The sequence below is a fragment of the Orycteropus afer genome, unplaced genomic scaffold, assembly GCF_000298275.1.
Source record: "Orycteropus afer afer isolate SDZICR_OR568_19922 unplaced genomic scaffold, OryAfe1.0 scaffold00049, whole genome shotgun sequence".
Lineage (NCBI taxonomy): Eukaryota > Metazoa > Chordata > Mammalia > Tubulidentata > Orycteropodidae > Orycteropus > Orycteropus afer.
The window spans coordinates 10,987,992-11,010,791 of NW_006921636.1; the positions used below are offsets into that span (position 1 = coordinate 10,987,992).

Sequence of the window (22,800 nt, forward strand, 5' to 3'; positions counted from 1 at the left end):
CATTGGAGGCATCAGGTTCTAGTTCCTTCCATAAGCCCAGTAGATTGACAACACTCAGTTTCCTTTAAAATGAACGCATCTACCCCAGAGCAGCCACTTCCTGAGAGTGAAGCCGGGAGTCCTCCCACTAGGCCTGGACGCGACTCCCCCTCCTTCCCTCTTCAAGTAGAACACATTTCCCCTGCTTATGCAATTTTATTAAAACAAACACACACACACACCTTTATTTAATATGAATAAAAATAAGTGTAAAGGACAGATTCTTCATGAAGAGCAGCAAGAGTCAAGGGTGACCCTCCCTCCCTCTGTCCCTGAAACCAGCCCTTTGCCTCACTCTATGCTGGGGCAGGGGGTTATCTCTGTAGAGTGGATACGACTGATCTCAGGGACAGGAGGAAGGAAAGGGTGTGACCTTTCAGTATGGTGATAACTTTGGCCTTGAACAAGGAATGAGGCTCTTGAGGGATGTCAAGGTAGGGCAGCAAAGGGGCAGATCCAAAAGGCTGCCACACACAGTGGGGCTCCTCTCTTCCCTACTGTAAGCCTCCTCCTAGTCCTACATAGGAAGACATGGATTACCCCGACGGATCCTGTCACTTTGCGCCCTCTGGCTTCCAGAAAGAGGGGTTTTGGGGGGCAGTGCTCAGTGCAGTGCTTCAATCATGAATCGTGGCTTCAGCAGGAGGGAGCCCCTCCCCTTCCTCCTGCTTTCCCCAGAGGAAAGGGAGGTGGCCCACATCCTTGAAGTCCCCAGGCTGCTGACCGGGCTTGGGCGGCTGGCCGGGGTCGGCCCAGCTGTCGGCTATCTTGCGCAGGGTGGAGCAGCGCTCCTCCAGCTCGGGCCCTTCACTCTGCATTAGCAGGTTGGCCAGCTCCCTGCTAAGGTCCTGGATCAGGTCGTTCCGTCCTTGCTTCTCGAGCTGGCCTGTGTTTGGGACCAGAACTGGGTCCTGGAACTCTCCACCGGGCCCAAGGAGGTGCTGGTACCTCTTCTGCCACCTGTGGCACACCATGGCTTCACTCACAGGCTGCTGGCCGGTGTGCAGCAGGGCCAAAATGTGCCGGCACGGCAGGTGGTACCGCTGTTGAAAGGAACAGCTGCAGCTGCAGCCGTCTTTGCTGGCCTGGTGGGAGTTCTCGAGCAGCTGAATGTCCACGGAGGAGCCAACCACATTCACCAGGTGGGTGGAGTTCTGCACCACCTCCCACTCACTGTGGCACAGCTTATAGGCCAGCTCGGAGCCACTCTGGTGCAAAGCATCTAGCATGCCACCCTGGGAACACTGGACCTGCCGCTGCTGTGGGTCTAGCTTTGTCTCTACCACAGGGAGCCAGGAAGGCCTAGTAAAGGTCCCTTCACAGGTTCCCAAAGTCTTCCTGGACTTTGGTGACATACCCCCTGGTGGCCGGGCCCTCTTTAGCTTGGGAGGGGCCGTGGGCAGGTTTTTCAAGCCTTTGGTGTTAAAGAAGTCCATGTAATCCACAAAGTGCAGGATGCAGTCAAGCAGGGACTGTTGTTCCCGAAACAGGCTTGACACCTTGCTGGTGACGACGTCGAGGCTGTCCATGTAGGTGTTACATGCGTGCAGGCCCTTCCTGACGTGCATGTACCAGAGCAGTTCACAGGAGAACCAGTGGGCCTGCAGGAAGCCGAAGAGCTCCTCATCCAGCAGGGCTTGGGACATGTGAGAGAGGTTCTGCAGGCTGGCCTCGGAGGTGACAAACACGGCCTCCCGCAGGGCTTCCTTCATGAGCCTTTTAAAGGAAGCATTTGCTGAACTACGGTGCAACTTCTTCTCCAAGAGCCGGGTGGTGTGGTATATGGAGAGGAGGATGCGGGCAGCAGGGAAGAGCTCTTGCAGGATGGCTCGGTGAGGGAAGGATGGGTCCACGAAGACCACCTTGACCTTGGGCCAGTCAGAGTTGAACTCTGTGAAGATGCTTAGCATCTTGGCCACGGAGCTGGCTGTCTCAGCCTTGAGCACGGCAAAGTGTACCACTCGCCCCTCTCGTTCCTTGTTCTCCACCAGGAAAGCATAGAGGATGTGGCCCTGGGCGTTCTCCACCCGGTGCAGCAGGAGATTCTCTGGGAAGCGAGCGAACAGGTCGCTCATCTTGCTGCTCTGGAAGCTGAGCCGGTCCAGGTCCTGGCTGTTGCCCACGCTGAGGGAGGCCATGGAGCCTTCATCTATCCTGAGAAAGTTCCTCATCACTTTTGCTATACCGGCCAGGTCAGAAGGGGTGATGCCGACCTGCTCAGGCTTTGGGGGCATCTGGACCTCATCTGAGCACAACGACGGTTCGACTGGGGACTTCTCAGCGTCAAAGGCTTTGTCAAAGGGGGGTCGTATAGGCTGGGGTTTCTGCAGGTGCATTGCCTTTTGAAATCTGCCAGCAGGGTCTCCCCCAGGACCCACAGTTTTAGAGTCACTGTGTATATGCTTGGTGTTCAGTTCACTGATAAACAGTCTATCCAGTTTCTCATCGTACCGCAGGAACAAGTACGCTGGGCACATGTCCGCTGCTGGTGTTCTCTTCCTGTTTGACTGGGTCCGAATACAGACAAATTTCACCTGCACATATCTAGGGAAGGGAGAGGTTACAGTGAGAACAGGGCTGGCTATCCCTTTCCTCTGGTAAGATAAAACCCTGAAGCTAACACTCTTAGTGATTTACGCTGGCCAATAGGTTTCCTGGAGACCACAGTGTAGTGTAGGATGGAGGGAAGGAAGATTTAGGTGAACTCTCAAGTCCCAAGCCCCTGACTACAACCCTCCACATTTTCCTCTATAGCAGTCCTAAGCCTGAACTACTTTCGTTACTCCCCGTTGCCCATTTTCAAAAACCAAACTCACTGCCGTCAAGTCGGATCCGACTCATAGTGACCCGTTCTTGGGTTTCCAAGGCGGTATCAATACGGAAGTAGATTGCCCAGTCTTCCTTCCGAGGAGTGGCTGGTGGGTTTCAACTGCCAGGCTTCTGGTTAGCAGTCAAGTGCCTTAGGCACTACACCACCAGAGCTCCCGTTGCCCATTTTAGCTGCCAACAATTCGACTCAGGGTAAGATACAAGGGAAAGCAGACAAGAGGCAGGTGGCATGGTGGCCAGCTGGTTCCTTGCTGGCTAAAATGTCCACTTCATTCCTGTGTCCTGGGACCCACTGTTGCCTCCTCCAGACGTGAGAGAGAAAAGCTGGGACATTAAGGACACTGGGCTAGATCAGTGGTTGGTGTGGTGTGTCTGGGCCTCCTCTCTGAGAGGAGAGGAGTTCCGCTTATCTGTTTCATAGAAAGAAAAAAGGCCACATCCTAAGAAGCTCGATAACCACTGGGCTAGATGATGTTTGGGGTTGTAGCTTGGCCGTTCTAGGTGGAAAGCGATGATGCAAAGGGCAGTGGTAATTAAATTGAATACCTGAGCTTTCTCCCTTCCTATCCTCATTCTGGGAGCTCTGGTAGCATAGTGGCTAAGACACTTGCCTGCTAACCAGACGGCTGGCGGTTCAAACCCACCAGCCACTCCTCGGAAGGAAGGTTGGGCAATCCTACTTCCGTAGTGATACTGCCTCGGAAACCCAAGGAGGGGTCGCTATGAGTCGGGGCCGACTCGACGGCACATAACAACAACAACAACATCCTCATTCTAAGGCGCTCTGGTGGCGCACTGCCTAAGGCATTTGACTGCTAACCAGAAGGTTGGTGGTTCAGACCTACCAGCTGATCCGAGAAGGAAGATGGGGCAATCTACTTCTGTAATCGCCTCAGAATAGGGGTCGCTATGAGTCGGAATCCACTCTATGGCAGTGAGTTTGGTTTTTGGTATCCTCATTCCATCCAGGCTTCAAGGCCCCAGTCAGAGCTCCCTTCTCCAGGGAACAGCAATTACTTCTTTCTCTGAATTCATAGCATTTATCTAAAAGGCAAATAGCCCTGACAGAACAGTGGTTAAGCACTTGGTTGAGAACTGAAAGATTTAACCATTTGAACCCCCCAGCCACTCTGCAAGAAAGAAATGGCAGTCTGTATCCGTAAGGACTGCTGTTTGGTAGGTGCCATCCTGTTGGCTCCGACTCCTCATGACCCGTGAACAGAACCAACCACGGCCCGGTCCTGCGCCACCCGCCCAATCACTGCCGTGCTTGAACCTGTCGCTGCAGCCCGTGTCAATCCACTTCACGGAAGGTCTTTCCCTTTTTCACTGACCCTCTACCAAGCACATCCGTCTCCAGGGACTGGTCCTTTCTGACAACATGATAGCCTTGGCAATGCTGTGGGGCAGTTCTACTCTGTCTTATAGGGTCACCATGGGTTGGAACTTACTTGATGGTGATAGGTTATCTAAAAGGCTTAGCTGAAAGGCAGTGGTTAGCCAGTGGTGACACTGGAAGTAGACTGCCCAGGTCTGAATCTTGGCTCCACCACCTGGAGGCTATTTAACCTTGGGAAAGTCCCTTCAGCTCTCTGTATACAGTTCTCTTATGGACAAACACCAGTTGCCATGGAGCCAGTTCTGACTCCTGGCAACCCTGTGCGTGTCAGAGGAGAACTGGGCTCCACAGGGTTTCCAGCTCGTTCATCAGAAGGAGATCACCAGGCCTTTCTTTCAAGGTGCTTGGATGGACTCGAACCGCCAGCCTGTTGGTTAGCAACCAAATGTGCTCTTTGCACCACCCAGGGACTCCATCCAAAAATTACAGCTGTTGTGAGGACTACACAAACCACAGGTGTAACAGTTAGCTGAAAACCTGGCTCTGCCTTTATTTATGCTCGATATCAGGAGGACCAGTCCCTGGAGAGGGACGGCACACTTGGTAGAGGGTCAGCGAAAACGAGGAAGACCCTCAACACGGTGGATGGACACAGTGGCTGCAATGATGGGCCCCAAAACAGCAACAACCATGAGGCTGGCGCAGGACCGGGCAGTGCTTTGTTCTGTTGTACGTGGGGTTGCTATGAGTCGGAACTGACAACACCACCTAACAACAACATTGCTACTATTATGGCTCCGGTGCCTGTGATCTTCTCTTGGCTGTTTTGTTTTCTGCTACATAAATTCTCAAATGTTTGTGCAGTACTTTTCCAATTGGATGGGGAAGTCTTCAAGGGACTGAGCTATTCCTTCACTTTATTCCAAATGCTTAACACATCAGATGCTTATCAAAGACCTACTGGGCAAATGAATCACTGATGGGTGGGACAGGTCACACCCCTGCCTCCTCAGGCCACACCCCTGCCTCCTCGGGAGTGTTGCAGCCCAAGGGCCAAACACCAAAACCAAACCCACTGCTGACCCACAGCAGCCAAGCGTGACAGAGCAGAACTGCTCCGTGGGCTTTTCTTGGCTGTGATCTTTACACATCAAACCAAAATCCATTGCCATCAATTCTGACTCATAGCGACCCCTATTGGGTTTCCGAGGCGGTTAATCTTTACAGAAATAGCCGCTCCTCAGGAGGAAGACTGCACAATCTACTTCCATAAAGATGTATTGCCTCGGAAACCACAGGGGGTCGCCATGAGTCAGAATCGACTCGCCAGCAGTGCGTTTGGTTTCTGGTTTGGAATCTTTACAAAAGCAGATCACCAGGCCTTTCTTTAGCAGCACAGCTGGGTGGGTTTGAACGTCACCTTGAGGTTAGTAGGTGCACGCAAATCACTGTGCCACCCAGGGACCTACCCAAGGACCAGAGGAGGAGGAAAAGATCTCAGGCCCTGGTAGGACATGGCACAGCCAGGAAATCTTGCCCACCTTTTTCTAAGCACTAATCCAGCTGGTCCTCATTGTCCATCCGGTGAGGCAAGCTTAGAAAAACAGGATATGTCAAGCCCAGTAATAACAGGGTGGAGGGGCCTGGGGCTGAAGATGGCCCTAACTGCTGTGTGCACAGTGCGGAGGCAGTGCCACATCCTCAGCTTAGGGCCAGGAAGAGGCTGGAGCAGGCTAGCAGTGAGGCAAGGCCAGGGAGGGTGTCCAACAGGGGCCCTTGCCTGTCTCTCCAGCTGCATTTCCCAATTCTCACCCATCTTGTTCTTTAGGCCAGAGAGACAAACTGTCTGCAGTGTCCTGCCTCCACTATGCCATCTCCCTTTGCCCATGTCTGTCCCTCGGTCTGGAAAATCCTTTCCACCCTTCTCCATCTCAAAGCCTCTCATCTTCCAAGGCCACGTACAACCACCATCTTTTCTCGGAAGCCTTCTCCCAGTCCCTAGATCAGGCTCTACCTTTCTGTTCTCTCAGCATCTTAGCATAACTCTAGCTCATCAATTATATTGACTTTATGTGCACTCAGAGGCGTCCTGGTGGTGCAGTGGTTAAGTGCTTGGCTGTTAACCGACTGCTAACCGCAAGGTCAGCAGTTCAAACCCACCAGCTGCTCTGTGGGAGAAAGACGTGGCAGTCTGCTTCTATCAAGATTCTAAAACTTACAAACCAAACCCACTGCCATTGAGTCGATTTTGACTCATAGTGACCCCCACTGGGTTTCCAAGCAGTAAATCTTTAGGAAGTAGACTGCCCTGTCTTCCTTCTGTAGAGTGGCTGGTGGGTGTGAACCCACAAGCTTCTGGTTAGCAGTCAAATGCCTTAGGCACTGTGCCACCACAGCTCCTTTCTATCAAGATAACAGCCTTAGAAATTTCCCATGGGGCAGTTCGACCCTGTCCCACAAGGTCACTATGAGTTGGAATCCACTCAGTGGCAACAGGTTTGCTTTGGGTGTGTGCGCTCAGCGAATGTTTGCTGACCTCCTCCACAGAGACTGGCGACTGTCAACAAAAAGTTCTACCCGACATCCCTGGCTCCACTAACAACTACACCTTCCACTGGGAACCCTGGTCTTCTTTCTAATGCCTCCTTCTCCTTCACGCCTGTATCCAGTATGTTCACAAGACTTGTTCTTTCCTACACTGCTACCCTTATCGAGGATTTGTGATATGCCAGCAACACTAAGCCCCGAACGTGCATCCTTTTATACTAGGAAAGGAGTGCTATCATCAACCACATTTTACAAATAGGAAGCCGACTTAAAAGAGCTCAGTTTTGCCTTCAAGGAGGAGACTCGGGGGGGGGGCGGGGTTGGCGCTCCAGCTGAGACTGGAGGTTTACGTTAAGTTGGCTTGGCTACAGTCCGAGTAGTTAGCCATTACGTGGCCTTTTGGCCTTAAAAATATTTCTCCAATTTGACTCCTTTCTTTAGCTTCCCATTTTTATCCACCTCTCCTCGGAAGGCTTCAAGAGCTTAATGATCTTTGAACACAATGTCCTTGTTGACAGCATGGATCTCACACTTAGCGGATACTAGGTTAAAGCTTCTGTGATTTTCCTTCAATTGTTTCAGGTCATCACTTTCGAACTGAGAAGCACACAGATGTGTCCTGTGTCTGTCACTATTTTAATCTATACTTACTTCTGTCTCCCTGGTAAAACCATAGCCTGCCTTCAGGGAAGGGACAAGGTTTTATTCTGAATCTCCCTCGTTGTTGCTAAGTGCCATGGAGGTGGCTCAGACTCATAGCAATACATTGTGTTGTTATACTGAAGTGTTTCTAAGAGTAAGGAGCCCTGGTGGTGCAATGGTTAAGTGCTCAGCTGCTAACCGAAACGTCCACACTTCAAACCCACCAGCCACTTCACAGGAGGAAAGACCCAGCTATCGACTTCCTTAAAGATTACAGCCTATGAAACCCCACAGGGCAGTTCTATCCTGTCTGACAGTCACAATGAGTAGGAACAGACATAACAACACACAGCAACAATGTCTAAGAGAGCTCAACTGTGATGTGGAGGGAGGGAGAGTTAATCAGCCTTGCTTCCTTCCCATCATTCTGTGTTGTTGTTGTTATGTGCCGTGGAATCGGACCTGACTCATAGCAACCCCTCCTTGAGTTTCCCAGGTGGTATCACTATGGAAGTAGATTGACCAACCTTCCTTCCGAGGAGTGGCTGGTGGGTTTGAACCGCCAGCCTTCTGGTCAGCAGTCAAGTGCCTTAGGCACTACACCACTAGGCGCCTATATTCCCCTATGAGGGCATGGCCTACTGGTGTCCCCACTATACTCCCAGTGTCAGGCACACAGTAGGTGCACTATGGACAGACACTGGATGAATGCTGAGTGGGTGAATGTACAACATACACAGTTCTTCCTATATGGCAAACAGATGACTTGGCTACCCTCAGCCAAGCACTGTTGGCTATTACTCTTATTGGCACTATTACGCTTTAAAAAAAAAAAAAAGTTTAAGGTTTTTTTTTTTCTTTTTTCTTCTAAATTGTGATTTGGGTGAAAGTTTACAGATGAAATTCCTTCTCCATTCAACAGTTCATATACATTTTCTTCTGTAACACTGATTGTAATTCCCACACGTAACAGCTCTCTTCCCACCTCTTCCCTGTGGTTACCTTTTCCCTGTCTCCTTTTTTCCTATGCATTCCTGCCCTCTGAGCTAGCTCCCTATGCAAATGCTGCCCTTCTAGTCTCCCATGGTTGATTGTTCTAAGGAGTGTACCTACCTGGTATAACTGGCCACTTCGTAGGCCTGTCTATTGTCTGGTTGAAAGCTGACCCATGGGTGTCAGTTCAATTCCAGGCCTGAAGAGTGACTAGGGCCACAGTCTCGGGGGTTTCGCTGTCTCTATCAGACCAGTAAGGAGTTCTGGTAGCGTAATGGTTAAGGCATTTGGTTGCTAACCAAAATGTTGATGGTTTGAACCCATTAACCACTCCATGGAACAAGATAAGGCAGCCCCTTTCTGTAAAGATTTTCAGCCTTGGAAACCCAGTGGGGGTTGCTATGAGTTGGAATTGATTTAATGGCAGTGAGTTTGGAATTTGAGTTTTTATCAGACCAGTAAGCCTGGTCTTTTTTATGATTTTGAGTCTTGTTCTACATTTTTTCTCCCGCTCTATCCAGGATCTCCGATTTTGATCCCTTTCCAAGTGGTTGGCATTGGTAGACAGACACCATGTAGTTCTTCTGGTCTCACGGTCACACAGGCTGAGGTCTGTATGGTCCACTACTCCCTTGGACTAACTGTTTTCCTGTGTCTTTGATTTTCTTCATTCTTCTTTGCTTCAAAAGAGAAGACACCAATTGTTGCTTCTTAGACGGCCGCTTGCAAGCTTTTAAGACCACAGTCACTACTCACCAAAGTGGGATGGAGAACAATATTTGTTGTGCAGTATTTACGCCAGTTGAGTTTGATGTGCCTGTGACCGTGGTTCCAAGCCCACTGACCCAGTGACTCACTCCCTCAAGGTGTTTGGCTGTGGCTAAGAAGTTATCCTAACTTTGCCCACTGTTAGCCCTATTATACATATGGACATTCTTATAGCACACACAAACACGTATGTAGAAATATCTGCCCAACCTATACATGGTCATGGTTATATGCCCATTCGCCTACCTGTACCTGATCATCCTGTTTGTCTACCTATGCATCCACCCGTTTGTTTTTACTGATGTTTGTTATTACTGACAATGCAGTATTGTGTATGTAATAGTATTTACCTTTGTTGTCTGTACTTCTTATGCACCTGTCCATATCTTCCTTTTCCTTAGTGTTACTGTGCTGGCCACTCACTTTTGGTACATTGCCTTTCCTTTCACCCAAATCAATATGTGTCTCTTTCCTAGCTAGCAATTTTCCCTCTCCCTTCCCATCCCTCGTAACCAACAAAGTTTCCTTCCATGTGGAAATCTTTCCTTGAATCCTAGCACTATTACTCTTACTAACTATAACCTTGAACAAATCCTTTATTTAATTTCAAATATTTACTGAGTTAACATCACCAAGTCAAGAAATCAAATGATGCACTGCATTGGGCAAACCTGCTGCAAAAGGCCTCTTCAAAGTGTTATAAAGCAAAGACATCACTTTGATAAGTGACTAAGGGGCCGCAGATCTAAGCCATGGTCTTTTAAGTTGTCTCATATGCATGTAAAAGCTAGATTATAAGAACTGAAGATCAAAGAAGAATTAGCATATTTGAATTGTGGTGTTGGCGATGAACGCTGAATATACCATTGTGGTAGTTAAGGTTGTGTGTCAACTTAGCTGGGCCTGGGTGAGTGGCTGGGCAGCTGGTGGTAGTTATTCCCCATGAGACTGGCAATCAACTCCATGGAGTGATCTACTACAAGCAGCTGAGTAGCTGCTTTGGGGATGTGGTCTGCTTCCCGTATATAAGAAACAGCTTGGGGAATGGTCTCTAGCTTATGGCATACTTGAACCTTGCATGTAGCCAAGTCATAGTTCAGCAGCCTGCCATGCTCTGCCAACCTTGGGACTTACAACGGACTTGAAAGAATGGCCTGCCGTGTGGTTTGGGAATATTGGGACTGTGCCATTTTATTTGTTGACCTTGCGCTTGTTAGCCTCAACAGCCAGTAGCTGTCTGAGTGAAGAAAGTGGGCTGGGAGCAGGAGGCAGAGCTGAACCCCAAGGTTGAAGGGCTTTCACCCAGCCCCTAGAGCCTGGCACTTAGAACTTGGACTGAAAGCCTCCAAACTGTAAGAGAATAAACTCCTATTTGTCCAAGCATCCCATTTGTGGTGTACTGCTGTCAGAGCGGCACTAGGTAACCAAAACAACCACGAACTGACAGAAGAACAAATAAACCTATTTTGGAGGAATTACCGCCAGACTGCTCCTCAGAAGTGAGGAGGACAAGACTTCGTCTCGCTTCCTTTGGCCATCAACAAAGAGCAAGGACTAGAGAAGCACAGCGTGCTCGGTAAGGGGTCTGACGACAAGGGAAACCTTCCACGAGATGCACTGACACACTGGCTGCACAATGGGCTCAAACGGTCCACCAATCCCGAGGATGGTACAGCATGTTTTTATTGTTACACACAAGGCTGCCACAAGGGGGAGCCAACACAACCACAACGAACAACAAAGCCCAACGCTTCTGATTGCTCTGAAAGCTACCTACACAAATCAGACAGTCCCTACTTTCAAAGTCACGTGAATGGGGAGATTATTACCAAACCCACTGCTATCAAGTCAATTCTGACTCGTAGTGACCTTATAGGACAGAGTATAAGTGCCCCACAGGGTTTTCCGAGGCTGTAAATCTTTCCTGAGGCAGAGCGGCCAATGGGTTTGAACCATGGACCTTCTGGTTAGCAGCTCATGCCTTAACCACTGCACTGCCTGAGCTCCTGTTTTAACACAAGTAGGTGATTAAAAGTCAAAATCAAGTGACTGTTAAACAGAGGTACAAGCAATCCATTTATAACTGAACAAGTGATCCACTTGGACTCTGGGCATTAACTAAACTCCCGATTCATTTTATGTAAGATTTGTGCCCTTTGTATGTGAACTGTGCCCTGAACAATGAGCATGATTTCTTCAGGTGAAGAACAGGCAGAGCCATCTTTGTTGCCAGGGGCCATCAAGTTGATTTTTAACTCATAGCAGCTCAGTGGGACAGGGAACTGCCCCACAGTTTCCTAGGCTCAGGAGTCCCCAGGTCTTTCTCCCGTGGAGCAATCAGCAGCCAGGCGCTTAAATACCAGCTACCAAGGCTCCTGAAAGCCACCCGGGGCAGTGTAATTTGAGATAGGAACAAGATTCCGGGGTCAGAGGATCCCAGTCCCAATCCCAGTTCTACTGCTTATTAGCTGTGTGACATTGGACAAGTCAGTTCAACTCCTCTAAACCTGCATTTCCACAGCCACGAATATGGAAATACCAATAGGTCCATTCTGATCCAAGAATAATCACTACAAATTACACTGACTCCATTTAAACGGCTGTAGCCCATTCTGCTGACACCCCTCTGCCCCCTCCCTTCCTTCTTCCTAACAGAACTTCCATCTTATTCAGCCTGCCACCCCTCCCTCACAGAGCTCTGTGCTTCAGGGCTAGTCTAAACTGACTAAAGTAAAAGGTAATCCCATTAGGAACGGGCAGGGATATTGGGATATTCTGGCTAAGAAACTTGGTAGGAAGTCCCCGGAACACCCAGGAAGGATTTATCTTCTGGCTGTGTGACTCTTGCCCTCTGTGCCACGGTGGGAGCCACCCTGAGGGCACAGCTGAGACCTGAGGATGGCAGAGCGGGAAGATAGAAATGGCTTGCGCCTCTGAGACAGCCACCTTCGGGGGCCACCTCTGGGCTTCTAAGTGGGAACTCCTAAGCTGATTCGGGTAAGGTTTCCAGTTCACTGTGGCCAACACCAACCCTGAAAGCAGCATTTCATAGTAAACAGTAGGGGAAACAAAGAAAAAAGATTTGAGTGGAACTTTACCTTAAAAAACAACACAAAAAATATGAAATTAATATTATATTTAATAAAATGTAGGTTACAATGACAACTAGATGCCTATTCTTAGACTAATCAAAGAACAACTTGACACTATACTGGCCCAATCATAGACAAATAGACAAAGAAAACAAAGACAAAAGAATCAATTGAAGAATCCTTTTTTTTTTTCCTGGTATAGTTTCTCCCCCAACACATTAATACTTCATTTCCCATCTCACTTTTGCAAGATGCAAAGGTCAGTTTTACCAAAACATTCTGGGCCTTTAGTCAATTTCCCAAGCGCCTATCTTAATTCTTGGCAAATCTTTTGCTTTTCAAATTCTGATCCTGTTATCATCCTTGCTGATTTCCCTTCTCATTTGTTAACTGGTACGAGGCTAAGGGAGGAGCCCTGGTGGCACAGCACTCAGCTTTTAACTGAGAGGTCGGTGGTTCAAATCCACCAGCAGCTCCGTGGAAGAAAAAAGTGGCAATCTGCTCCTGTAAGGATTATGACCTTGGAAACACTCTGGGGCAGTTCTACTCAGTCCTATAGTGATGATAATGGATTTTTGGATGAGGCGAAGGGTGATGTGTGGACCTTTGGCAGTTCAGCGCTTAAGGTATCTGACTGCTAACCAGAAGGTTGGTGGTTCAAACCCACCAGCTACTCTGTGGAAGGAAGATAGGGCAATCTATGTTTGTAAAGATTTACTGCCTTGGGAAGCAAGTACAGGTGGTTATGAGTCTGAATGACTTGATGGCAGTGGGTTGGGTTTGGTATTTTAAGGGTGACGTAAGTGCTCCTCTATCATCCCTTTCCAGAGGCTTCCCGAAGTGCCCTGCAGCTCTTAGGAACTCTGCAATTTCAGTTTGCAATTGGTTTTGTTTGCATTGTATTATCCTACTGCTTACCATTATCTATCTATCAGCCAGGAAAAGACCACCAAAGACGTTGATGGGACCAGCAGGATAAACAGGAAGAAATGGCTAAGTCGTGACTACTTTTTTAAGTGGCTAGCTTGATTAGTAAGGTTTTTGCTTTCCTGCACGGCCTTGTGACTGTGATATAGGGATAATGAAAACAGTTTTAACAGGGGCAAAGTTCAGAGGGCTGTGGCGAAGGTGAAATGAGTCAATGCCTGTAAATTCTTAGCACAGAGTCTGGAATGTGTTTCAAAAAAGTGTTAAAAAATGGCAGCTATGACACTGAGCCATCCGAGTACTTCATGGACTGTTGACAGCCCCCCAGACAGGCGTCATGACAGGGAGCCCACAGCAGCCAGAAAACACAGGAGGGGAAACTGGGCACCAAATCGACTTTCCCAGTTGTTAGGGACCTTTTTTGTCATTGAGTGGCAACTCCCACTATTGTTGTTTTGACTCTTTTAAAGCACCTTCCAATTTCCATCATGTACAGGAGTTATCACTGTGGCAACTATCTAATGGACATCATGTTTGCACCCAAGAATCCCTGGGTGGTGCCAATGGTGAATGGGTGGAAGGTTGGTGGTTACAGTCTACCCAGAGGTGCTGTGTGCCCACATGTCCACATCTGAAAAACCAGCCATTGGAAACTCTATGGATACAGAATCCAGACTGACTGGCCTTACTGAAGGGGAGGAAGCCTGACACATCCCTCTGAGGAACCGTTCAAACCATGACCTGGAATTTTCCCTCGAAAATTTTCCCTCTTTAAGCTAAACAACTGTTTAGCTAAATTAGTAAAGAATGTTCCCCATGACCACTTCCTTCTTTCAAAGAATTATCTATATGAGATCAAATTGTCAACTGTCACTAAAGCACACATGAGAAGTTTATGAGTGGTGAGCCTAAGTCAATGATGATGAAACAATATGGGTGGAAAGAGCAAGAATGATGACCCAATGAAGAATGGAACCAATGCTATGAAACTGTACACGTAGAAATTGATGAATGGGATGTTCTGCTGTGTGTATTTTCACCCAAAATTAAAACCCCATCACCACCACCACCACCACCACCACCACCACCATCACCACCAAACCCTATGGAACACGTTTTACTGCGACACATATGAAGCTGCCGTGAGTTGGAATCAGCTCAGTGGCAACTGGTTTCTGTTTCACCCGCTACGTGCATTTTCCTGTTTAATCTTCACCATTACCCTTCTCGTTTGACAGAGAATGAGCCTGTGCCACAGAGGTTAAAAGTCTTGCCAAAAGATAGCTCAGGGGGCAGGAATGCATAGGAAAGAAGGACAAAGGAAAGAGGTAACTACAAGGAAGAAGTGGGAAGAGAGCAGTTACATTGTGAGGATTGCAGTCAATGTCATGAAACAAAATGTGTATGAAGTGCTGTGTGGAAAATGAATTTGCTCTATAAACTGTCACCCAAATCACAATATATATTTTTTTAAAAGATCATATAATTGGTTCTAACTTAATAAAGATAGGAGCTCTGGTAGCATAGTGCCTAAGGCACTTGACTGCTCACCAGAAAGCTGGCGGTTCAAACCCACCAGCCACTCCTCGGAAGGAAGGTTGGGCAATCCTACTTCCGTAGTGATACTGCCTCGGAAACCCAAGGAGGGGTCGCTATGAGTCGGGGCCGACTCGATAGCAAACAACAACAACAACAACTTAATAAAGACAGATTCTTCTTCCCCACCTGGAAAAAAGAAGTCTTGCTCAAGGTGAAGGGCAGAACTTGTCTCTCTGACTCCAGAGCCCTTGGTCTTAACCATAACCATGTGAGTCTGACCGTGAGTCATGAAGAACTTCCTGAACTTGAATGAATCGCAAACCATCTTCACATTTGCCACAGCATTTGCACTATTATTTTCAAATGGTTTGCTTCAAATCAGCTCACTTGTTTCCCTCGAACAAGGAAATTTTATGCCTATGAAATGTTGTTGTTAACTGGTGTTCAATCGATTCCAACTCATGGTGAGCCCATGTGTGTCAGAGCAGAACTGCTGCCTAAGGCTTTCAAGGGCATGACCTTTCAGAAGCATAACACCAGCCTGTCTTCCGAACTGTGTCTGGGTGGGTATGAACTGTCAAACCCAGAGGCCAGTAGTCAAATGCTTAACTATTTGTGCCACCCATAGACTCCTTACATATTTATTAAGTACTTACTAGTAAAGGCATCTCACCTGACCGTCAGTAGCATGCTGTCATGGACTGAATTGTGTCACCTCAAAATATGTGTCAATTTTGCTAGGCCATGATTCCTAGTATTGTGTAATTATTCTCCATTTTGTTATCTGATGTAATTATCCTCCATTTTGTAATGTGTTGTAAATCCTCACCTCTGCCTGTGGTTAATGAGGGAGGATTAGGTTATGTTACAGATTAGTTGTTTGTTATGTTAATGAGGCAAGATTAGGGTATGATGCATCAAGCTTACTTAAGTCATCAGCCTTACTCAGGACACAGGACTGATCTGATGTAAGGGGAATTTTCCTGGGATGTGGCCTATATCACCTTTTACAAGAGACAAAAGGAGAGATAAGTGAGCAGGGGAGGGACCTGTTACCACCAAGAAAGAAGAGCTAGGAGCTGAGCACCTCCTTTGGATCCAGGGTCCCTGGGATAAGAACCTCCTAGACTCAGAGTAACACTGATGCCAAGACTCATGGAGATTTCCAAGGAATGCTGGGCTCACACATGTTGAAAGGAGACATCAGAGAGAGAAGGCTTTTACCCAGACCAGCGCCCTGAATTTGAATTTCTAGCTTCCTAAACTGTGAGAAAATAAATTCCTATTTGTTAAATCCATCCACTTGTCACATCTCTGTTACAGCAGCATTAGACAGATAACTAAGACATGTGTGCATCCGACTTTAGGAAAACACTGTGCTCTGCTAAATTAACTCTTAAATATATTTCCCTCGCCTGCTTCCCCAGCACCCAAGAGCAGCATTCATCCCATGCATCCATGTAGCATTTAAAAGGCCCAACACAGTCAGTGTGCTCTGCCCAGAGCCAGTGTCAAATAAATGACCCAAGAATATCCTTTACCACGTCCTCACCAGCAGTCAACCTGTCCCCGCTTAAAGGCCTGTCCTGTTCATCAATTCACTCCCTGGTCAGCTGTCTCAGTTCACTATTGTCCTCAGGTAGAGACTACCACATCTTCCTCTCTGTACCACAGCTCAATGCCTGACCCACGGTAAACAGGCTCAAAGCGTGTTGAATGAATACAGGAACAAATGACACTGGCAAGCTGTTACAGCCCAGTGGGTAATTATGGCAATCAAACAGGCTGGGTCTGGTCTGACCAGCAGCTCTAACACCTAAGTGCTTTCTCACAGTTTCTTAGACTCTTGCCCTGCTCTCTGCTCTCACTTGTCCCTCCTTTCTGGCCCTCCCCATTTTTCTTGGCTAGATTCAGACCCTGGCTCACGCCCAGGTAACGATGAGGGTGCTTTTTGCCACAGGTTCATTACTGTCCTCTCCCAGGCCTTGACTACCTGAGTGCCTTCCCCTGCCCGCCTCTTGACTGTATGTATCCTCTTTTGTCTTTGCTCAAACAAATGAACTCAGTGAAAAATAGCCTTCCAAGCATTATGTAAATAAACTCTGAGCCTTAACCTAAAGCTATTGTGGTGGTTGCTCCTCACCAAAAAGTCAATTCCAGCTCCTAGAGGCCCTATGGGAGCTCTGGTAACATAGTGCCTAAGGCATTTGACTGCTAACCAGAAGGCTGGTGGTTCAAACCCACCAGCCACTCCTTGGAAAGAAGATAGGGCAATCTACTTCCGTAGTGATACTGCCTCAGAAACCCAAGGTGGGGTCACTATGAGTCGACGGCACATAACAACAACAGAGGCCCGTGGACAGAGGAGAACCCCGGCCCTGCCCCCGGCTTTCCAGGGCTGTAATCTCAGAAGGCCAAGTATTTTCTCCTGAGCAGCCAGTGGTGGGTTCAAATCTCCCACCTTTTGGTTGGTAGTTGAGCTCTCAACCACTGCACCACCAGGGTACCTTTAACCTGAAACAGGTAGAAATTATTAGCCTTTTCTAAACATTTGACTTTCCCTGGCTCTGTTTCCCAATCTGCAAAATAATAATAATAATAAGCCAAACTATCCAGTTGATTCTGACTGATAGCAACACTACAGGACAGAGTAGAACTGCTCGATAGGATTTCCAAGGCTGCCAATCTTTACAGAACCAGACTGCCTTACTTCTCCTGCAGAGTGGCTAGTAGGTTCCAAACATCAACCTTCTGGTTCACAGCCAAATGCTTTAACCAATGCACCACCAGATCTCATGAATAATTATGTAATAATAGCAGCTAGGTGGCATAGTACCTAAGGCATTAGTGGTTCAAACCCCCCAGCCACTCCTTGGAAGGAAGATTGGGCAATCTACTTCCATAGTAATACCACCTCAGACACCCAAGGAGGGGTCACTATGAGTTGTATCTGACTCGACGGCAGTGAGAACGAACAGTATTTGTGGAACATTTTCTATGTACTAGGCGCTATTATGAGAGCTAGACAGTGAATAAAGAAGACCAAAGAATTGATGCATTTGAATTGTGGTGTTGGAGAAGACTACTGTATGTACCATAGACTGCTGGAAGAATGGACAATTCTGTCTTGGACGAAGTACAGCTGGAAGGCTCCTTAAAAGCGAGGATGGCTATCAGAAGGGACCAGTCCCTGGAAAAGGATCTCATGCTGGGTAAGCTGAGGGTCAGCAAAAATAGAGAAGACCCTCAGCGAGATGAGCTGACACAGTGGCTGCGACGATGGGCTCAAGCACAGCAAGGGCTGTGAGAAACGCACAGGACTAGGCAGGGTTTCACTCTGTGGTACACAGGGTCACTGCGAGTTGGAACCAACTCCATGGCCCCTAACGACAGTGGGCACTCTTGTAGGCATTCCACATGGATTAACTCACCGGGAGTAACACAATCTGCCTTGTGGGTGACTCAGAGTGACAAGTCAGATAATGAAGACGTCACGATTCTAATCAAGAGCCTGAACCCGTATTAAGTGTCAACCAGCACCCTCTTCCTCCTCCACCACCACCACCAGCCCCTGGCCACTCAACCAGGTTAAGTTTCCTAGTCATTCCACGACCCAGCAGCCTGGAATTTTCCTTTGCAGCCCTACCACATTTTTTTTTTTTTTTTATTAGGATTATCCTACCACAATTTTAAGTAGATAATTATTTCTGTGATTTTAGATGAATACCTGTTCCCCTGACTAGAGGGTAAGCTCCATGAGGGCAGGGACCCAATTTATCACTTTCAACACCGTCTCTTCAGACTCTAGCGTGCAGTCAGCTTCCAGTAAACAAAAGCTGAGAGCAAGGGACTATACCACAGAACTCTCCGTAAGGATGATCTCCGCACACAAGTGGAAGAAGTGATGTGGAATAATCGCCAAGAAACACTGACAGGTGAGACAGCCAAGGTGCAGAATGATGTGTGGTGCTAATATGCTATTTGTGTTAAAAACAAAGAAATGTATACACATACAAGCCATGCTTGTTCAGGCACAGACATCTCAGGAAGCTAACAGTGGTGGCCTCTAGATAATGCCCAATAGTACATCCTCTTGTACTATTTGAATTTTTCTTCTTTAATTGACTGTATTTGTAGTCCTTATGTGCCACCAACAACAAATGACTATATTAAGTATAACGAAAACAAACTCATTTTAAAAACTGTTCAGCCTCCAAAGACCATTTTTAAAAAACTAACTGCAAGCCTCCAGTCTATTTATTCGGGCCCGTTTTCCTTCCCACGACTCTCCAGCATAAACCTTCCTCCTGGCTGAACAGGTCTCCTCACAAGGGTCCTTCGACAGGGTGAAGGGGAGTCAGAGCAGGGGACGTGAGGACAGGAGGTCACAGGGATACGATGTGAGGAGCGCGCCACCTGTCACTGGTGGCTCTGGAGATGGAGGCCGGGGACTGCAAGCCAAGGAGTGCCGGCAGTCCCTAGAATGGGAGAGGGAAGGAAATCAATGCTCCTTGACACTTTGATTTTAGCCCAGAGAGGCCCATGTCTGACTTCCAACTTATAGAATCAACCTAAAGTTGTGTTGTTAAAAGCCATTAGTTTGTGTAATTTGTCACAGCAGCAAAAACAAAAACAAAAAAAACCCCACCATCTCCATCTCCGGGAGCCCAGCTCAAGCCTCCCTTTCTCTTCTACAGCCCACAGTGACTACTCTCTTTCAAGTTCCTGCAGCACCTAGTGTCTTGAATGTCATATTTATTGCCTGATGATTCATTCTTTCAAGAAACAAGGCTAAACACCTGCTATGGGCCAAACACTGTACTAGATACAGCATGCTATACAAAATGTACTGTAGTTGTTGTGATGTAACCTTGAGTTGGACCCAACTCCTAGTGACCCCTCCTTGGGTTTTTGAGGCGATATCACTACGGAAGTAAATTTCCCCATCTTCCTTCCGAGGAGTGGCTGATGGGTTTGAACCACCAGCCTTCTGGTTAACAGTCAAGTGCCTTGAGCACTATGCTACCAGAGCTCCTAGACAAAATGTACTAGACCCCGGGAATACAATGGTGAACCAGGGACCCTCCCTGGAAGAGCTCAGCCAATGAGAGAACCTCTGGAAACTGTATCGCAGAGCAATACGCGAAGAGGTGTAACAGGTGCTGTTGGAACCCTGGAGGAGCATCAAACCTCATTTTGGGGAAGTTAAGGAAGGCTTCCTGGAAGAAATGCTGAGAACTGAAGAAAAATGAACAACAAGCTAAGACAGTTTCCCACAAGGGATCCAAATTGACCTCAGATTGCATAAGAATAGATATTTTAATAATTCATTGTACATACACAGCATTCATTTCACATGTTCTGCATTTTACATGGAATCAGCCAGTCTGATTCCAGAACACCCCCCCTTACTGTACTTCATATATATTATTGCCTAGGCTGAGTTTAAAACAGGTTTCCTTGAATATTAAAACTGAGTGTAAAGAAAAATGTTAAGTAACTTGCAGTATAGGACATGGCAAGAGCTGACAGCACACAAAACAAATGACATATGAGAAGGGAGCTAAGCTGAGTGGGTCGATGGGCAAGATAATTCTAGCCAGAGGACACACAGTGCAAGGACCAGGAAGCTGTGGGTTTAGGGCAGGAGCTGACTGTAGAGGAGGTCCTAAGTGGATGGAGCAGACAGTGCAAGGTGGAGAGGTCAGAAGGGCAGCAGACCTGGCGGGCCAGCTGGATGATCCTGATGCCATCCTGTGGACCACGGGAAGCTACTCACTTTATCCAGACAGTAAGCAGCTGAGAGCAGGGTGTTTTTGCAATCTTCTCACTGTTTAGCACAATGTTTCACACAGAATAAAGGCCACACACCTCTCAACAGGACACTGACTCTTAAGAAGATTGCAACTGATCTCAATTCTTACCAATCACGGTACCCCACAGTTTCTCAACCATGTCACCTTCTTACACTTATCTGTGTCTTTGCTCTCACAGAGCCTCCCTCCTCCAGGCAAACTCCTCGATGTTACTCAATCATTAACCATTGAATCCCTACTCTAACAACACCAAAAAAAAAAAACATTGCCTGTGAGTCAATTCCAACTCGTGGTGACCTCAGGTGTTACACAGTAGAACTTCCCCATAAGGTTTTCTTTGCTGTCATCTTTACAGAGGCAGATTGCCAGGCCTTTCCTCTGCAGTGCTACCAGGTGGGTTCGAACCACCAACCTTTGGGTTAGTAGTTGAGATCAAAACTTTTGCCCCACCCAGGGACCTTGAGACTCCTGCTCCAGCCTTCTGTATGTATCCGCTGCCCAGAGAAACCATTACGTCCAGAATGAAGCTTTTTCCTACCTCCCAGGTATGTCACTTCCTCTTCTGCACATGTCTCTTGTAAAGTATTAGCACTTACTAAGTAGCTTGGGAGTTCTGGTAGCGTAGTGCCTAAGGCACTTGACTGCTAACCCAGAAGGCTGGTGGTTCAAACCTACCAGCAACTCCTCAGAAGGAAGGTTGGACAACCTACTTCTGTAGTGATACTGCCTCAGAAACCCAGAGGGGTCGCTATGAGTCAGGCCGACTCGATGGCACATAACAACAACAGGTAGCTTATCTGAGTGCAAATCTATTCTACCTTAAGCTCTTTGAGGGTAGGTTGGATTTTTTAACCATCTTTATGTCATCTGTACCCAACACAACACTAGACTTCTGAGTAGTGGAAAGAACACAGCCTGGCTTCCTCACTGGGGAGCTCTGGCCAACATCTCAATCCAGAGGTCTCAAACTGATGGCCTTCACATATACCTTTTTGAGTCTGAGTTGGCCTTTATGGTGTGTATTAAAATTTGAATTGGCTACTAATTTTTTATAAGTGGACAAATTCACATCGAAGTCTGGGTTTCTGATTCCCCTTGCCCAAAATTCTGACAACAATGGATCTTCATTTTTCACGTGGCAGTAATCAGCTGGAGTTGATTAGATGGGACCTGCTCTCCAATTTGTTCCAGTTCACACTTCTCTCTGTTGTTCCTAGCATGGAGACCTTGTGGTGTTATTTCATCATTCTTATTCTTACAGTACAACAGAAAAGTATGTTACACTTTCTTACACTAGGTTGTTTCAACTGAACCCTGAAGACATTTGAGTTTTCAATTCCTGTCTTAAGTTCTTTACGCCTGATTTCTTATCTGTTAAATGAGAAAAATGACATTTAATCTTCAGTGTAGCCCTGAAGGATAAAGCATGCCCAGAGGAGGAAACGCTGCCTCGGACAGGAAAGGGTTTATAAAAATGGTTGTTAATATCAGGAGCTCAAGAACCATAGACAGAATGAATGAATGAAACAATCACCAATTGACTTGTTACTGCTTTGTAAAGAACAGAACCTAAAGTGTTTTCTACCCATCTGTGAGGGCCATACTGTGTGTCTGGAATACTGCAGGTGTTCCAAAAATGGGACGAATTGTTGTTCTTATGAATTCCAGAAAAAGCTCGTTGAATAAAGGGATGAATGAGTGACGGTGAAGTGGGTGGTCAAAAAGCAATGCCTGTGGAGGTTCTGCTGTTTTCAAAAGGCACACAGCAGGTGCTCAATAAGTGCCTGCTGAATGAACGGCTGGGGAAGTGAGAACAAGGGCCCGACAGCATTCCCTCCTCCCCCAGGCCTCCCTCCTCCCCATGCTCCTGCCCCGCCCCGCCCCGCCCCGCCCTTACAGGATGTCCTCACGGATGGAGGTGCCCTGGTTGAGGTTGTGGAAGCGGACGGAGATGCAGTCTCTGGGAATGAAGGAGCACCTGTTCTCTTTTTTGTAGGCGCTGAAGCATTCCTTGAAGTCCTCGTAGGTCTCAAAGCAGCTGCCCAGCTCCATGGCCGCCCCCTCAGCCCACGCGAGGGGTTGGTCTAGGCGTGGGCCTAAGATCACACTGGGGGTGAGAGGTCACTGTAGGGGTCTACAGGCTGGCCTCGGCCCAGGACCGTAGAGGTTGGTCCCACCTGAATGGCCCTTTATGAAATGGAGCTCAGGAGGAGCCCAAAGCCTGAAAGAGTTAAGAGGGGCGAGGGGCGTCTCTGCTGTCTGACAGAGG

General features: G+C 47.6%; 1 protein-coding gene across 1 annotated transcript; it reads right to left on the reverse strand.

The window, feature by feature from the left end:
* Positions 1-656: 656 nt before the first annotated feature.
* ZSWIM3 (zinc finger SWIM-type containing 3) lies at positions 657-22,583 on the reverse strand. The gene is made up of 2 exons (XM_007938369.1): positions 22,429-22,583; positions 657-2,583 (listed from the first exon to the last, which is right to left on the reverse strand). The coding sequence occupies exons 1-2, from the start codon at positions 22,581-22,583 to the stop codon at positions 657-659; spliced, it is 2,082 nt and encodes a 693-aa protein (XP_007936560.1).
* Positions 22,584-22,800: the final 217 nt, after the last annotated feature.

Bases quoted from the DNA above. Each gene is read 5' to 3' on its own strand.
- ZSWIM3 (XM_007938369.1), bottom strand. From the start codon at position 22,583: ATGGAGCTGGGCAGCTGCTTTGAGACCTACGAGGACTTCAAGGAATGC. The intron at 2,584-22,428 runs GTAAGGGCGGGG...TCCCTTCCCTAG, and splicing joins TCCATCCGTGAGGACATCCT to ATATGTGCAGGTGAAATTTG.